At 31.2% G+C, this 17,201-nt stretch overlaps 1 protein-coding gene across 2 annotated transcripts; it reads right to left on the bottom strand.

Annotated features, from left to right (window-relative positions):
• Positions 1-7,603: 7,603 nt before the first annotated feature.
• On the bottom strand, positions 7,604-15,322 carry LOC110859145. Of its 2 annotated transcripts, XR_004836989.1 has the most exons (4): positions 12,719-15,168; positions 12,383-12,642; positions 9,596-12,285; positions 7,604-9,071 (listed from the first exon to the last, which is right to left on the bottom strand). XR_004836989.1 is itself a non-coding variant. In XM_022108015.2 (3 exons), exons 1-3 carry the CDS (start codon positions 15,248-15,250, stop codon positions 8,766-8,768), a joined length of 744 nt encoding a protein of 247 aa, XP_021963707.1. In that variant the 5' UTR covers positions 15,251-15,322; the 3' UTR covers positions 8,133-8,765. The 2 variants fall into 2 exon arrangements, 1 of the variants encoding a protein (XP_021963707.1); XM_022108015.2 differs by lacking the exons at positions 12,383-12,642; positions 12,719-15,168 and adding an exon at positions 15,176-15,322 and having other exon boundaries at positions 8,133-9,071; positions 9,596-9,958.
• Positions 15,323-17,201: the final 1,879 nt, after the last annotated feature.

Below are 17,201 nucleotides of genomic sequence, written 5' to 3'. Positions count from 1 at the left end.
AAATGTGTTTGCTTGGTTAAAATAAAATAAAATATGTAGAGAGTGGATTTTCTATAGTGCAAAAAATATGCATGCATGAACCATGTGGTCTCGTTAATTTGCATTATAGCGTAATTTACGAGGAAGTAGAATGAAATGAGAGTGCAGTGAATGAGCTAAATGAATTCCAAAAATATCTATTTACGTACTCACAGAGTCAATGAATTGTTGAAATATATTTCCCAGAATTTTATTTATTCTTTGAAAATATCACAGAAAAAATGAGCTAAATGAATTCCAAAAAATATCTATTTAGGTATATATGCCCTCATAGATTCAAGGAATTATTGAAATATTACTAGAATGTTATGTATTTTTTTATTCGACAAAATTAGGTAACTCACGTCAAAGTTTGTAACCTTCGTAATCTTTGTAAGCTTTCAAAATTTTACGAACTTTTAGACGCATTTCTAAGGAAAATTGACAGTCAGCATTGTCGAAATACAAGAATTTTATGCATTTTTTAAATCGGCAAAATGAGCTAACTCACGTCAACGTTTGTAACTGCGTAATAAGGTTGTAAGCTTGAACACTTTTACGAACTTTTACATTTCTACGGAAATTTGACAGTTAGCATTGTCAAAATATTATCAGAATTTTGTGTATTTTTCTGAGCCGTCAAAATGAGCTTTAGCTAACTCGTAAACGTTTGTAACCTTCGTAATCTTTGTAAGCTTGCCCATTTTTACGAACTTTTACACCCATTTCTGAGGAAATTTGCCAAGTAAACTCACGTCAAGTATGTAAACTTACAAACTTAAAGCAGTTCAGCGCAGTTACATAGGTACAAACTTGACGTGAAATACTTAACAAGTATGGACTAAGGAAACCAGTAAAAATACGAATTTATTTATAGATTCAATTCAAAATTTTGATGATTAGAGATAGATTTAAAAAAATTGGTAATAACGTCGGATTAAAAAGTCGGAATAAATTTTTTGCCAAAAAATAAAATAATTTCGTAATCCAAGATGTCGAAGTTATCTTTGTGTATTAGTATTTCTATATCATATCATATCATATCATATCATACCTGTTCAAAAAAACTTTTTTCATTCAAACCTCAGTCATCCCAATTTCTGGCTTAAGATTTTCATTCACATTCAATCATTTTCCTTCAAACTCATTTCATTTCACTTCATCTGACTTCATTCTTACTTCGCCCCATGTATTAAGCATAGGGTGAAAAATGAAAAGTGAGAAATCCTTTCATTCACAGTCATTCATCTGAAATGACTGAATCCTTCACTCATTTTCATTCAAATCACAGGAAATTCATTTTCATACACTATCATTCACCATCATAATCACTCAAATGAATGAAAGTGAACAGGTAGGTATCGTATCCTGTCTGTCACAGATTATTACTGGATTTCGTAAAAAAAAAATTCAAAATTAAATTCTGTAATCCCGCAAATCCATCCAGATTTTTAGCTTAAATTCTAAAAATTTTACGAAATCGAAGTTTAGAATTGAATACAACTTTACGAAATTCAACAGACAAGTTTCACTCTATTCCGTTGTTCCGTTTATCTTGAATTGAATAATTACCTTATTTGTTTTCAATAATTTGACGATCTTGAAATATTGAGTACCTCTATTAAAAAATAGCGTAAAATGGTATATAAAAGGCATATTTTTACTGCTTACACTCGTAAATATAACTCAAAAATTTAGTAATTTTTTGGTAAATTTAACAGAATTTTCGTAACATTCGTAATCTCGCTTTACGGTTGGATTTCATAAACTTTTATTTAATTCAAAATTTGTATTTGGTAAAATTGTGAGAATTAAAATTCTACAAGTTCAAGAGCTGGATAAATTCATTTGCTGAGAGTTGATGTACGTAAATGTATTTGGAATTCATTTAACTCAAAATAAGATTTTGGATTTTGTAAAAATTTTCGAATTTAAAAATTCTGCAAGTTAAAAATTAGGACGGATTCAAGGTCCTGACTTGTTTGTCGAAAAATTGACAAAATTTTTGTTTTTATATGTAAATATGTGATATGCAATAAGAAAATATGTAATATGTAAATACTTAAAATATTTACATATTCTTGATATAATGGGTTTAAAGCTGTCAAAAATACTCAAATTTTTACGAAATATTTGTTTAAAAAATAAACGGTAAAAATAATACGATTTTCGCCTATTCTTATTTTTGTTAAGATTTAATACTCATACTTCGTGTAAAAACAATAGTTTAAGATCGTTGAAATATTGACAGGATTTGACGCATTTTTTTAAATTATAGAAATATTAAATAGCGATGAAAAGAGACAGTAATTTTCGAACAATTTAACATAATTTTTCATGGATTTAATTAATGCCCAAATTTTTAATAGTCAAAATTTTGAGAGAATTTGCGTACTTTTGAACAATGGGTAATTTTAGTCAGAAATAAAATTTGAAGAGGATTTTGTTTAATCCTGTATGCTATTTAAGTTCAACTAAACTTTTTTTTATCGCTGAATCATTGATAAAAATGTATATAATTTTGAATAAATAGTAGAAATATCTACATATTTTTGAAATTATAGGTTACATATTGTACGACTAAAAAGTCAGAAATAAAAAGTTTATTGAAAGAAATAAAGCAATTATTGTATTCAAGATATGTTCTATATCCTATATCGAAATTTGGTCCAAAGTGTATTTTAAATCAAGGTTTGGATTTAAATTCTCCAAGCTACAAAAACTTGATTAGACAGATTTTTACGAAAAGTGGACGAATTTCGTATGATTAATAATATATAATCTTCAATATTGTTAAGATCGTCAAAATTTTGACTGAATTTACGCATTTTTGAAAATGGGAGAAAACTTGAATTAAAAATTAAAATTAAAAAAATTAAATTGTATTTATGAAGGCATATTTTTATGAAAAATCGACAAACTAAGAACATGAAAAAAAATCACCAACTTTACGAAGGAAAGCAGTATAAATATGAATTTTGAGACATATTTTTGTAATATTTGGCAATTTTGGGAGCTAATTTAGGACCTGATCTTTTGAAGGGATGTTAATTTAGGGCAAAAATAAATTTAAAATGGTCAACTTTTTAAGAAATATTCAGTTCAGAAATATAATGGTAAAAAATGATACGATTTTCGGACATTCTTATTTTTGTTATCGGTTAATGCTTATACTTTGTGTGAAAAAAAGTAGTTCAAAATCGTCCAAAAAGTAGCGGAATTTAAGTATTTTTGAAAAACAAAATATAGAAATAGTTAATAACAATGAAAACAGTAAAGACATGAATGTTAGGACAGTTCTATATAATTTTTCATGGACTTTATGTTCCAAATTTGAATAACGTATAATTATATAATTCTGACAGAATTTACGTAATTTAAAAAAATTACAATTTTGTAGGACTCTAAAGTCAAATATAAAATTTGAATAAAAGACAGACAACAATTACGTAAACCCAGATAATAATGACGTTCGAAGATTAAATGTTCTAAAACTGTGTGCAATTCTTCAAGATTTGGACTAACAATGGAACCTTTTTTCAAGCTACACGAGATAAGCTTAGAGACCTATGCTAAAAAATCAAGCTAAAAATTAGAAATGACGTGGTACTTATCTTTCCGTTGAATGGGCACTTTTATGAAATGGATTTTTATGAAAAATCCACGAAATACGTATTTCCTAAAAAAATGATAAAATTTTCCAGAAATATTTACGATGGAAAGCTGTAAAAATATGAAGTTTCCTACATTTATGTATAGATATAATGCTCAAAATTCCTATCGTCAAAAGTTTGACAGAATTTACTTATTTTTTGGAAAGATGAGTAATTTTGTAACTAAAAGGCCAGAAATAAAATTTTTATAAAAGAAATAACCCAATTATTTTATTCAAGATTCATCGGGTTTTTTTTCTACTGACATAAGAATCTTATGACAATAAGATATTGGTCAGTGTTGCCCAAGGAAGGTTTTTATGAAAAATGGACAAATTTTAATCTGTATGATTACAAATTCAGGTAACGAATTATGCTAAAAGAAATAAAGTAATTATTTAATTCAAAATATTCGCCACCTCTCGAGGATCCGTAATTTTTTCAAGATTTTGATTTTGTAATTATTTTCGAATTTAAATTCTGCACGCTAAAAAAGCAGGATGGATTGTGAGTTGGTGTAAATATGTAAATATATTTGTAATTCATTTCACCGAAAAACTTTTGCAGTTCAATTACAATTTTTTTTGTTTAAAATCGTCGCAACATTGAAAAGCTTTATGTATTTCAAGAAAGTCGAAATGCTTAAATACATGTATTTGAAAATTAATAATATGATTAAAACGATAAGAAATAAAAATTCGTAAAATTTTGTAAATTTAAATTGTGCCATACGCAAATCCAACCAGATTTTTGCAGAATTTTTTTGTTTGCAGAATTTCGATTTTGAAAATTTCACGAAACCCAATTCTTGAATTATATTAAATATTACGAAATGAACAACGAAACCTCAAAGTGAGACCGACATGACCTTTGCATAACCACAACTAAACAACCGACTTATCTTTAATTAAATAGTTGCATTATTTCTTTTATAAAATATATATTTCTGACTTTTTGATCCCACAAAGTTTCCCATTTTTCAAAAAATTTCTGTCAAACATTTAACAAAAATTATGTAAAAATGTCCGGAAATTTATATTTTTAATGTTTCCCTGCGTAAACTCGTATTGAATATTTCGATGAGTTAAATAATTTATTTATTTCGACAAGATTTTATTATCATTTTTCAAAAATACACAAATGCTTCCCATATTTGGACCATCTTAACAATTTAAATTTTGATTAAATTAATCTAAAAATACTTAAAGCTACTCGAAAATTCAAATTTTTGCTATGTTGATGCTTAAATATTTCTTAAAAATTTTGTCATTTTTTATCAGTTTTATAGATATGTTCGTTATTCGTCGATTTTTCATAAAAATTCGTCCACTCAAATTTGTACCTTGCAGAAGATAAATTCTAACATTTTTACAAAAACACTACATCCTACCTATCTTGAATTTCATAATTGCTTTATTTCTTTTAGCAGAATTTTTATCTCTGACTTTTTAATCATACAAAGTTACCCTTTTTCAAAAAATTAATTAATTTTGTACGCATTTTTTGACGATTTTGACCATTGAAATCTTGAGCATTAAATTTATGAAAAATACCGTAAAAATATTTACATATTCACGACGATTAAATTTCTTGCAAAAATATAAAGAGCGATTTCACATCAAGTTATCATCCTGACGATTGAAATTTTGATCTTAATGATCAATAAAAAATATGTAAAACTACTCTAAAATTCAAATTTTTACTATGTTGTTTCTTAAATATTTCATAAAAATTTTGCCATTTTTTGATAAGTATTCCAGATATATTCGTAATTCGTCGATTTTTCATAAAAATGTGTAGCTTGCAGAAGTTAAATTCTAAAATCCTTACACTACATGCCAGTCATCTTAAACTAAATAATTGCATTATTTCTTTCAACAAAATTTTATCCCAGACCTTTTAATAATACAAAGTTACCCATTTTTTTTTAATTCATAAATTTTAGAAATATTTTTTTAACGATCGTGACCATTGAAATTTTTAGCATTACAAATAAATCTATGAAAAAATACCATAAAAGTGTTTACATATTTACGACGATTCTTGCACAAAAACATGAAAATATAAAGAGGAATTTCATGTCAAATTTATAGCTACGTAACTGCGTTGGGTTTGTAAATTTACACAGTTTTGACGTGAATCAACTTTGTAAACAGTTTCGTAAAGATTTTTTTTGCAAAAAAGGTTTCCCCGGCGCAACCTTGATTTCAACTGAAAATTCAGATATCAAACATTCAAATTATTGACGAATTTTTGTTTACGAATCGAAAACATGCTTTTGAAGTGCGTAAGTTTCATAAAAGTTCGTAACTAAAATTTCCTTTGAAATGTTTGTAAAAGTTTGTAACCTTGCAAAACTTACGTAGTTACGAAGGTTACAAACTTTGACTTGATTTCCCACATTTGTATGATTTAAAAAAATATATAAAATTCTGGCAATATTTCCATAATTCATTGACACTGCGAGTGTAAATAGAATTTTTTGAAATTCATTTAGCTCACCTTTCATAAAAGTCGGTAAGTCAAATTTCCTTCGAAAAGTTCGTAAATCTTCCGTTACGACGTTTACAAACTTTGAGGAGTAAGTTACCTCAATAATTTTGCAAAAAACAATGGTCACAAATCATATTTTTTGTATTATGTTGTAAACATACCTGTTCCAAAAAACTTTTTTCATTCAAAGTTCAATCATCCAGATTTCTGACTGAAGGGTTTCATTCACATTCAGTCAGTTTCGATCAAATTCATTTCATTTCACTTCATCTGGCTTTATTTCTTACTTCGCCCCATGTGTGAAAAATGAATTGAATGAAAAATCCTTTCATTCACAGTCATTAATCTGAAATGAAGGTATATTTCACTCATTTTCATTCAAGTGACAGAAAATTCATTTTCATTCATTGCCATTCATTATCATAATCAGTTAAATGAATGAAAGTGAACAGGTATGGTTGTAAATAGTACGTACGAGGAAGTACGTAATTCCTCGATTTCGCCCTATTATTCAAACGTTAGCTTGTAGAATTTCAATTGTACAAATTTTACAAAGTCAATCTTTAATTAAATAAAAAAATTAATTGTGTGATACGTTCTACAAAATCTTGAATAAATAAATTGCTTTATTTCTTTTAACTAAATTTTATTTATGGCTTTTAATCATTCAATATTACAAATTTTCAAAATACGTAAATTTTGTCAATATTTTTTGACAATTGTATTAGCCAAACTTCAAAAAAAGCGTAACTTCTGGATTCGTAAGGTTGCACACGCGGACCTTAGTTCGCTCAAAATTACACAAAAATGCATAAAAAATGTTCAAAAATCATGTTTTCACTTTTCTCCTCGTACACATCCATTAAATACTCCATTAAATACGACAATTTTGCACAAGAACGCCACACACTTATCTTGGTTTAAATAATTTGCCTCATTTATTCTAACAAAATTTGATTCCTGGCTTTTTAATCGCACAACATTAAGCATATTATTTCAAGAATAATGTAAATTTTTTATGGAATTTTTAAAAAGATTCTGTCAATATTTGAAACAAACGACTCATTGAATCCGTCCTGATTTCACCTTGCAGAATTTAAATTCTAAATTTTTTACGAAACCCAAATCTTTAAAAAATTACCGATCCAGAATATCCGATCAAAAAGTAGTAGAATAAATCTTGAATTAAATAATTATCTTATTTCTTTTTAAAAGATTTGATTTCTGACCTTTTAATCACACAATATTACAGCGATTATTTAAAAAATGTGCAAAGTCTGTCAATTTTTTTAACTATTGAAATTTTCAGCAAAAAAATAAAATACAAAATTACACAAAATATTTAAAAATCATATCCTTGATTTTTAGCTTGTTGAATTTAAATTCAACAATTTTTACGAAATTCAAATCTTGAAAAAAGTAAATGGATTGCTGGTGGGAGTATCTTGAATTAAAAATTTTAATTAGTTCTTTTAACGAAACTTTATTTCTGACGTTTTGATCGTACAACACACCCATTTCTAGCCCTCACCAGGACTTATGTAATTGTCATTTCCGTCTGTCTTTCGATAACTCTAGAACTAATTGATTAATTTCTACAAAATTTGGTACAAATATGTATCAAATTTGGAGAATTTGAATTCCTTAAAATTGACAGAAATTGTAGATTAAAAAAATATGGGTAACTTTGTTAAAAACCCGGAAATCAGATTTCTTTAACACAATTAAAGCGATCATTAAATTCAAGATACGCCTTTGATGTGTGTGATATCTTGATTTGTTTCGTTTGGTATGTTTGAATTTCATAAATAAGATTTGAATTCCGCAAAATTTTCAAAAATTTTAATTCTGCAACTCCATCCAGATTTTTAGCTTGTAGAATTTAAATTCTAAAAATGTTACGAAATCCAATTCGAGATTAGTAATTCTTGTTATTACTTAAAATTTTATTTTTGACTTTTTATTCATACTTAATATGTCTTTTCCGGGAAAATCTAGAAATAAATAAATATCCGATCTCTGGCAGCGTTCTTATCTGCGGATTTTTCCCACATACGAAAGAACAAAGTGACCAATCACGACTAAAAATGTGCACCCGACGGCATCTCCGGCCAGCGCGATGTTCAGCAATTTTATATTGTCGACATCCTCCGTGTCCAAACTGGGCGCGTTTTTGCGCTTCAACTGCGCCGCGAGGGCGTCCAAATGGTCCGCGATGCCACCGTCCGTCAGCGACTTGTCAATCGTCACAGGAATTGAAATATTTCTGTCAAACTTGGTAATTTTTTCGTAAATGTTACAAGCAAATAAATAAGTAATTCATTATTTTTTTTTAATCTGCCTAATCAAATTTACAGGCGGCTATGTTGCATATTGAAAAACTATAAAATTTAAAATTTGCGAGATATTCAAAATTCTTGTGAATTATTGATCTGGAATTTAGTAATTAGGTTTTTAGTTAGCACAAATTTTATTTCTGACTTTTTAATCATACAATTTTAAACCCTTTTTTTTAGAAATAATGGCAGAAATACGAATAAATATTTATATTTCTGAGTAAAAACCTAGAAATAAATACATATCCGATCTCTGGCAACGTTCTTATCTGGTCGCTCTTCCCACATACGAAAGAACAAAGTGCCCAATCACGACTAAAAATGTGCACCCGACGGCATCTCCGGCCAGCGCGATGTACAGCAATTTTATATTGTCGACATCTTCCGTATCCAAACTGGGCGCATTGTGGCGCTTCAACTGCGCCGCGAGGGCGTCCAAATGGTCCGCGATGCCGCCGTCTTTAAGCGACTTGTCAATCGACACGGGAATCGCGATGCAAATCAGGAACGTAATTATCAAGCAGAAATGCAACACTTTCCACAATCGGAGACGAAACGGTTTACCTGCACCCTGAAAAAGATAGATTTCCAAGTTAAAAATCCATTTTCAGAAACACATTTCCATTTTTGGAACTGAGCTTTTGAGAAAAATATTTCCATTTTAATACCTGATTTACAGAAAAATATTCCCATTTTGGGGACTGATTTTCAGAAACGTATTTCCAATTTAAGAAGCACATTACCACTTTAAGGATCCATTTACGGAAATATATTTCCAGTTTGAAACATATTTCCATTTGAGGAATTAATTTTTAGAGATACATTACATTTACATTTAAAAAATAAAATTTCTGAAACAATTTTTCATTTAAAGAATCAATTTTCAGAAAGCTTATTCTACTTTTGGAAGTGTTTTTCAGAAAGCCATTTTCATTTTAGGAATTGAGTTTCACAAACAAATTTCCATTTAAAGGGTTCATTTTCATAACACATATTTCCAATTTAATAATTCATTTTCAAAAAATATTTCCATTTTTAGAATCAATTTCCAGTTTACCAATTAATTTTTAATTTTTTTAAAAATTTCTTCTTCACCTTCGTCGACGAACTTAGAATCGCCATGCACGCTACGACTTGGACCAAACCGGAAACCACCGCGAGACCGCAGGCGCCTTGAAAATAGGGCGAAACCGAGTTCCACGCATGGACAAACTTTTTCTGCAACATTTCCAACTCTTTGTCCGTCTCAGAGTTGCTAAAATTTCCGGAAATTTCATCGTTTTCGAGTAATCCTCCCCTTTCAGTGGGATCCCCGCCTTGTTTTTGATTCACTAAAATTGCGAGCAACCGGAAATTCGCCGCTGTGGGGTTCGTTTCCTCGGAGGACGACGCGGCGTCATGTTCAGAAAATGCGATCAAAATCCAAAAACACGTCGAGAGCAGGTAAAGTCCAAAAACCTGGGACAAAAAATTGACACATTTTCATGAAAATTAAAATTAAAAATTTTCATTAAGGGTTTTCACTAGAGGTGAGCTGGATCGTGATTTTTTGAGATCCGATCCATCCAAATCCGATTCAACCAGAAAAATTAAGATCCAATCCATCCAAATCCGTTTCGCCCCAAAATTTTCAGATCCAATCCATCCAAATCCTATTGGCCCAAAAAATTTGAGATCCAATCCATCCAAATCCAGTTGGCCCAAATTTTTTTCGATCCGATCCACCCAAATCCAACTAGCCCAAAAAATTTCAGATCCAATCCATCCAAATCCAATTGGCCCAAAAAATTTCAGATCCAATCCATCCAAATCCAATTGGCCCAAAAAAATTCAGATCCAATCCATCCAAATGCGACTCATTCATTCATAAAAATTTCTGATCCGATCAACTTAAACTCATTAAGAAATACGCAGGTGAAATACATTAACTTATGTATCTCAAATCACCCCTATTGTGCGCAATCTTACAGTAGTCGCAGGCAGCTGTTTTTTTACTTATTAAGTAGTGTGTGTGTGACACTGACAATTTAAGTGCACTTAATTAAAAATAGAACTATTAAAAATCGTAGAGGAAATTATTGAGTGATACGGTGAGGTTCTTTTGCATAATTAGCTTTATCAGTTGAACCGATTGATTTTAATAAGTTTCTTTCTTCATAGTTTTATAGCATGGATGATTCGTGCTGGGTTTGCGGGGATCCGACCCACCACGCTAGAAAGTGCAACGCCCATGTCGACGTCGACAGTAAAAATAAAGCAAAGAAAGAAATACAGAAGAGTAGGTGGGCTAGTGGTGCCAGTAATCGAAATTCGACACCACAGAATATAAAAATGGCTGCTATAAACGCAGCTCGAACAGCTCCACTCCCAAAGGTATTTTCTAACTAAGGATAAGTATCAATATTAATTGCCGACCTAATGAAACCACTTACAATTCCAATAATATAGTTATCTCTTGTACAAGAAGAAACCTCAAGATTAATGGATTGCTTGGAAAATATACACGATAGCTTAAAACGCATTAAAAATATTAGTTTAACTACCGACGTCGATAGTGCGCGAATTTGTCACCTAAACTTGAAGCAGATGAGGGATGACTTAGCTATTATATCTAAAAAGTGTCGACAAATCGGATGGATTATTAAAAAGGTAACACAATTATAATATGAATGTGTGCCTAATAAAGTTTGAATTCAAGTTAACTTTGAATTTTAGTCCAGAGTAATTTGGCCTGACGATGACGAAGTTATTATTTCCTTTCACCGGTGGGAAGATATCAATGAATTGAGTAAAAAATTGAACAATGACAGCTACGTTTCTATCAACAACCTGAAAATTGCACAGACTATGCTATCAAAGATAATAGATTCTATTGGCTGCATTTCATCGTGGATAGATCAATGTATTCCTCAAAGCAATGGACGTCCATTGGTGTTTGAGGCTGAGAAAAAGCTGATGAATAATAAGAAAACTGAACTATTTGATTGGATACAAAAATTTGAATACCTTTACATCGAAGAAGATCTGCAAGTTATTAAGACGGAATCGAATATACTGGATGAAAAATGGAAAAATTCCATGAAAAAGATAAACGGGGCTGATGAAAACTGGAGAAAGATAAATAAATAGTATTATTATTGCTATATTTTTCTAAGTCAGTTAGTAGCGCATAATTAAAATTTGGTAATTAATTCAACAGATTGCGTGTTCATTGTGTGAGAATGAGCCTAAAGCTTGGGCACTAAGATGTGGGCACTGCTTTTGCGGAGCTTGTATGAATGGACTTCGACAAGAGCGTTTCGCCGAAGGAATTCCATGGACCGATGAGGACACTGGACAAGTTCACCCTGGATTCCCAATTCGTGTTCTGAATAATTGTCCACAATGCCGAGGATCTTTAGACGACGCTGTAAAAATTTTTCTTTAAGCATTGGACGTCCAATGAAGATTTGCAATTGTATAAAACTTTCAACCAATTTTTATTTAGCCTTGGTTTTACACATTTAAGCAAATAATTCTTATATTGTCACCATTATTAATTATTTCTAATAGATCTACTTGTTTAACAATTTAACAATTCTTATGAATAAATGTCAATTGGGAAAGAGTTGTTCCACTCAGTTCGGTTCGCCTCACAGATAACGTCGACCCAGTGCTCGAAAACACCCGCTCATCACTGGCTTGCGATGCTGGAATTGCCAGAAGCCATTTCGCCACTTTTCGTAACATTGGAAATTCAGTGGTTTCGCGCCAAAATTGTAAAATATCGAATGTTCCGTCCGCATCTAACGTTAAAGAAATATTCATTCATTGTTCATCATAAATTATTATTCACATCATAAATTATAAGTCGAGTATCATTTTTGTAAAAATTAAACTTACTTAACGGCAGAGGATTTTTGAAAACATAGATCAAATAGCTATCCAATTCGTCAAGTTCCTCAACTTCTTCATCTGAGTCCTCCAGCTCCGAAAATCGTCCACGTTTTGGGGCGGAGGGTTGTATGGACAGGGCCTCAGTCGACGTCGACTGATGAAGGTCAGGGGAAGAACAAGTTGAACGTTCAACTGCCATATAGTTCCTAAGACAGTCACGTGCTTGTTGTTTCGCATCCTCGTCGGCAAACTTGAGTTTTCTATATCTTTATAACATCATAATTTTATATCATTTCGTTTGTCAGTACAATCTATGAAATCAAGAATAGGGCAATGTCTTACCTAGGATCTAACATGCATGCGGCATAGTAAATTGGTTTTGGGGTCCAGTATTCTGCTAAGCAATTCTGAGATTGAGCTTTCAAACTTTTTATCTCTTTAGAATCCTTGTCTGTTATTTTAAGATGTTCTTGTATCTTATGGAACCAAAGGACAATACATTGGAACGTCGGGTTTTTGTCGCCACTAAATACATCTGAACACTCGCTTAGTGGCTTCAGAAATTTAATTAATTAGCTGACGACGTCGTCATGAATATTGTTGACCTTGTCCAGCTTTTTCTTTTCTAAGAGAATCTTCTTCACTTCCTCAGACGAGCGGGCGTATGACTCTAACATCATGAGCTGGCTGTTCCAACGAGTATCAACATCCTGCTTCAAACTAATGGGAGGATTGATGTTGAGTCCTGCCTTTTTAAAATATTCTACGAGTTTTTTCAAATCGCCAAGGACGTCCTTGGTTTTGGGGCAGTGAGTTTGTAAATTGAATAGTTTCTTTTCACTAATTGGATTTCCCTTCTCGATTCGTTCCTGTATTTTTTCGACAGATGGAATTTGTTTTTGATTAAGTGTCCACTGAACTATTAAATTAAGGCGGTGACACATACAAGGCAACCTATGATCAAATATGTTGATCATATTGCTTCCCCCATCCGTCACTGCGAATGACGCTGACATAATCTCTTCACCTTGTTCGTGACCAAAGTATTTTGATAGGATTCTATGAACGTGGGAGCGAATATTCTGGGTGGATTTAAAAGATTCTTTGAACTCTTCGACTGCCATCATGTGACTCCTCAAATTCCATTCATTGTCGATAAAGTGAATTGAGAGTGAAAGAAATTGCCTTTGTTGATGCTTGTCGGACCACATGTCCAATGTGAAGGAGAACTTGGGATAAGACGACGTCGTCTTCAAAGCACATCTCACTGAGTCCTCTTTTTCAGCCACAATTTTTGGTAAATGTTTTCGTTTTAAGGTCGTACGATGCTGAAGAATATTAGATATATCTTGACGTCCATGAGTGGCTCCAAAATTGACCAAAGCTTGTGTGATTCTCCTAAATCCTCTCGCTTCCACCATTCGTAGTGGCTTCAAATCTTGAGCAAGTCCAACTACGATGCATTCATTTAATTCGTCAATGCATTTGATGGGCAAAGATTTCTTCGAAAATGATGTAATTTTTTTCTGGTTTGGATCTTGAGTGCTGTTCTTCTTGGTTCCAGCGACGTCGCTGTGAAGACATGAATGATTTTTAAGATTACTGGTTCCCGATTTCTTATTCCAGGTATAAATTGCATTGCACAATTTGCACTTAACGTAGTCAACTGCGACTTGATCCATTTGAACTACTTGAAAATTTTTCCAGTAGTCTAATGATTTCAATCTGCTGACAGACTTGTCCACAAATGATAACCGAGTGCTATGTTGTGCCCATAACCCAAGGATGACGTCTCTGGAAAAGTTTATAATGGAATTCTGACTGGTTTCGCCTTGAATTTGAATCGTCTCTTGAGAAATTGCTTCTGCCTCCACGTGGACCGTCTCGACGTCGAGAGCTGGTGATCCACCAAAAGAAGTCATTTCCTGTATTTGAAAAGTGGTTAATTATTTCTGACTATTCAATAAAAAATTAATGAGTAGTGTAATTACTCACCTTAACTTCTCATACATTCAGATTAATAACCTCTATTAATTTAAAATAAGACTCAGTCTTCAAGTTAAACCGTGTTATGTTAGAGTAAATTTTATTGGGACTGGATATGTGGCTCTTGTGTGGCATGCTATGCCAATAAAGAAATGGGCCGGTTAGTTTTCGGGGCAGCATTGGATTCATGAAAAATGTACTCCGGCATAAGCTGTGTGTTGAGGAAATTTTATCCAAACCGACCATATCCAATCCACCCTGATCCAATCCATCCAAATCCAATTGGCCCAAAAATTTTCAGATCCAATCCATCCAAATCCAATTGGCCCAAAAAATTTCAGATCCAATCCATCCAAATCCATTTCACCCAAAAAATTTCAGATCCAATCCATCCAAATCCAGTTGGATCGGATCGGGCCATGCATTATCCAAAAAAATGGATATCCAGCTCACCTCTAGTTTTCACGACACATTTTTGGTAAACATCGTAAATAGCTTAAATTTAACGAAGAGGGTTTTCTTTCACGTCACCTTCGCAACTTTGTAAATAGCGTAAATTTATGTATGACATATACGAGGTTTACAAAAATCCCATTCTTACTAAAAAGTTTATCGTTCAGCTTCGCAACTTTTTGGTAAACTTCGTAAATTGGGCAAACTTTACAAAAGTATAATTTACTCTAATTTACGAAGGTCTTTTATGTCTATCTTTTACAACTTTACGAATATTAGTTCAATATTACGAATATTAAAAAATATTTTAACATAATTATTCCATCAAAATTAACTGATCAATTAATTACAAATACTTACCAGCGATATGAAAGCTACTGATTTAAATGTGACGACATATTTTCGCACGTGCTTAAACTCCTTGTCGTGATCCATTATTTATTTAAATCTGGAATAATTATGCAAATAAATAGTCTTTACGAGTTTAACTAGAATTTAATGAGCTATGAGAGAATACACTACGTAAAAACATAAGTGTGTATTACTAGCTTTTTATCAGTAATATGAATATCGAGTTTTACCACTTCCGGTTTGTCACTAACTCGCATACTACCAGTGACCGCGGAAACGTAGGGACAATGTCCCTACGGTTGTTCGATGCCCTCATCATCCTCCCATCTTATTTAAACCCGTCTCTCCCCTATCCTACAGTGCTAATATCTCCATATGTCCCCACGGCATCCGCAGCCACTGGGTGAATTGTGAATTCAGACTACTCAGATGTATAAACAAGGTACAGTGGCCGCACAAGCGGGGGGCATAGGGACAATGTCCCACCATCTGCTCATGTCATATAGATTCCTCCCTCACAATGTCCCCAGATGTCCCCATGGCTTCCGCGGGTACTGCATATGAGATAACGTTAGACCGGTCGTCGAATTTGCGTTATGTTTTATTATATCCTTATTTCCATTAATTGTCGTAAATGACGTGCAACTCCTACGGGAAAAAAAATTCTTAACATTTTTCAACATGTTAAAAAAACGAAATTATATTTTATGCAATTTTTTTCAGCTAATTAATCCAGGAAATTTTAACCCTTAATTTTGCAGTTAAAAAAAATATTTTATGTATAGTTCAAATTATTTATTTTAGTTGTGCATGTCCGAAAATATTTTATGCAAGCCCGATTTTTGCCAGAATTTCTATATAAATTAATATCCTTGTCCAAATTTTGTGCAAATAAGATTTGTAAACGGGAAATTTGTATTCAAAATTCTTTAAATCTTTTCCGATCTATATACAAAAAAACACAAATATACAAAATGTATAAACAAAGTATAAAAATTCAATATTTTGACCAAGTTGACAATTGAAATTTTGAATATTACCTGCAGATTTGTCATCCGTAATTCATTGATTTCCATAAAAATCTTCTGAAATATCTGGTAGATTACTTGTTGAACTGAAACTGAAATTATCGAAATTTTAAAAATATGATTCTTCCTCGCTAATCTCCAACTTAAGAATTACATTATTACTTTTGGCAAAATTTTATTTCCGACGTTTTAATGGTAGAATACTAAAAATATGTAAATATTTCCGCTATTTTTTCAAAATTATATAAAGTTATTAATTATTCACTGATTAAAAAAAACAATTATGAAGTTCCAAAATATTTTGAGCATTAGTCTTATAACAAAAAACAATTTTGAGAAAAGTACGTCCCAATACATTCAGTTTCTTTATTTCGTAAACATTTCTTAAAAATTTGATCATTTTGTCACAAATATTAAAGATAAATACAAAATTCCTCTAGTTTTCATAAAAATCTGCATAGTTCCTTGTAGAATTTAAATTGCAAAATTACAAAATATGATTTATGACTTTTTGGTCATACATACAAAATTATCCATTTTTTCGAAACTACGTAATTTCTGTCAATACTTTGACGATTGAAGTTTTGAACATTAAATATATTGAAATATAATGTAAAAATGCTCGGAATATTCATATTACTGTTTTCTTTCGTAAATATTTCTTAAAAAAAGTTTCAAATTTGAACTACAAAACCATTCCCGAATAAATTTACTCAAAGTCATTGAATTAATGAATCTCAAATTTGATTTTTCAACTATTTTTTCGCAAAATTTTGTTTCTGACGGTTTAGTCATACAATATTAAACCTATTATTTCAAAAATTTGCAAATATAATTACTATTTAATTATTTATTTTTAATAATATATAACTTTTGGTAATGTTTCAAAGATTTTAAGCAAACAAAAAGATTTTAAGCAAACAAATGTCTAACTTAAACTGCAAGACCTTTTAGTTAAATAAATTTACTGTTTACTTACTGTTTTATTTCGTAAATATTTCTTACAA

The sequence above is a fragment of the Folsomia candida genome, unplaced genomic scaffold (genome assembly GCF_002217175.1).
Source record: "Folsomia candida strain VU population unplaced genomic scaffold, ASM221717v1 Fcan01_Sc024, whole genome shotgun sequence".
Lineage (NCBI taxonomy): Eukaryota > Metazoa > Arthropoda > Collembola > Entomobryomorpha > Isotomidae > Folsomia > Folsomia candida.
Note: the sequence above shows the minus strand (reverse complement) of the source record. Positions and strands in the feature narration are given on the sequence as shown.

Excerpts from the sequence above, each read along its gene's own strand:
- LOC110859145 (XM_022108015.2), bottom strand. The coding sequence starts at position 15,250 with ATGGATCACGACAAGGAGTTTAAGCACGTGCGAAAATATGTCGTCACA. Across the intron at positions 9,959-15,175 it reads CAGTAGCTTTCATATCGCTG|GTTTTTGGACTTTACCTGCT; the intron begins GTAAGTATTTGT and ends TTTTTGTCCCAG. Across the intron at positions 9,072-9,595 it reads TTCTAAGTTCGTCGACGAAG|GGTGCAGGTAAACCGTTTCG; the intron begins GTGAAGAAGAAA and ends TATCTTTTTCAG.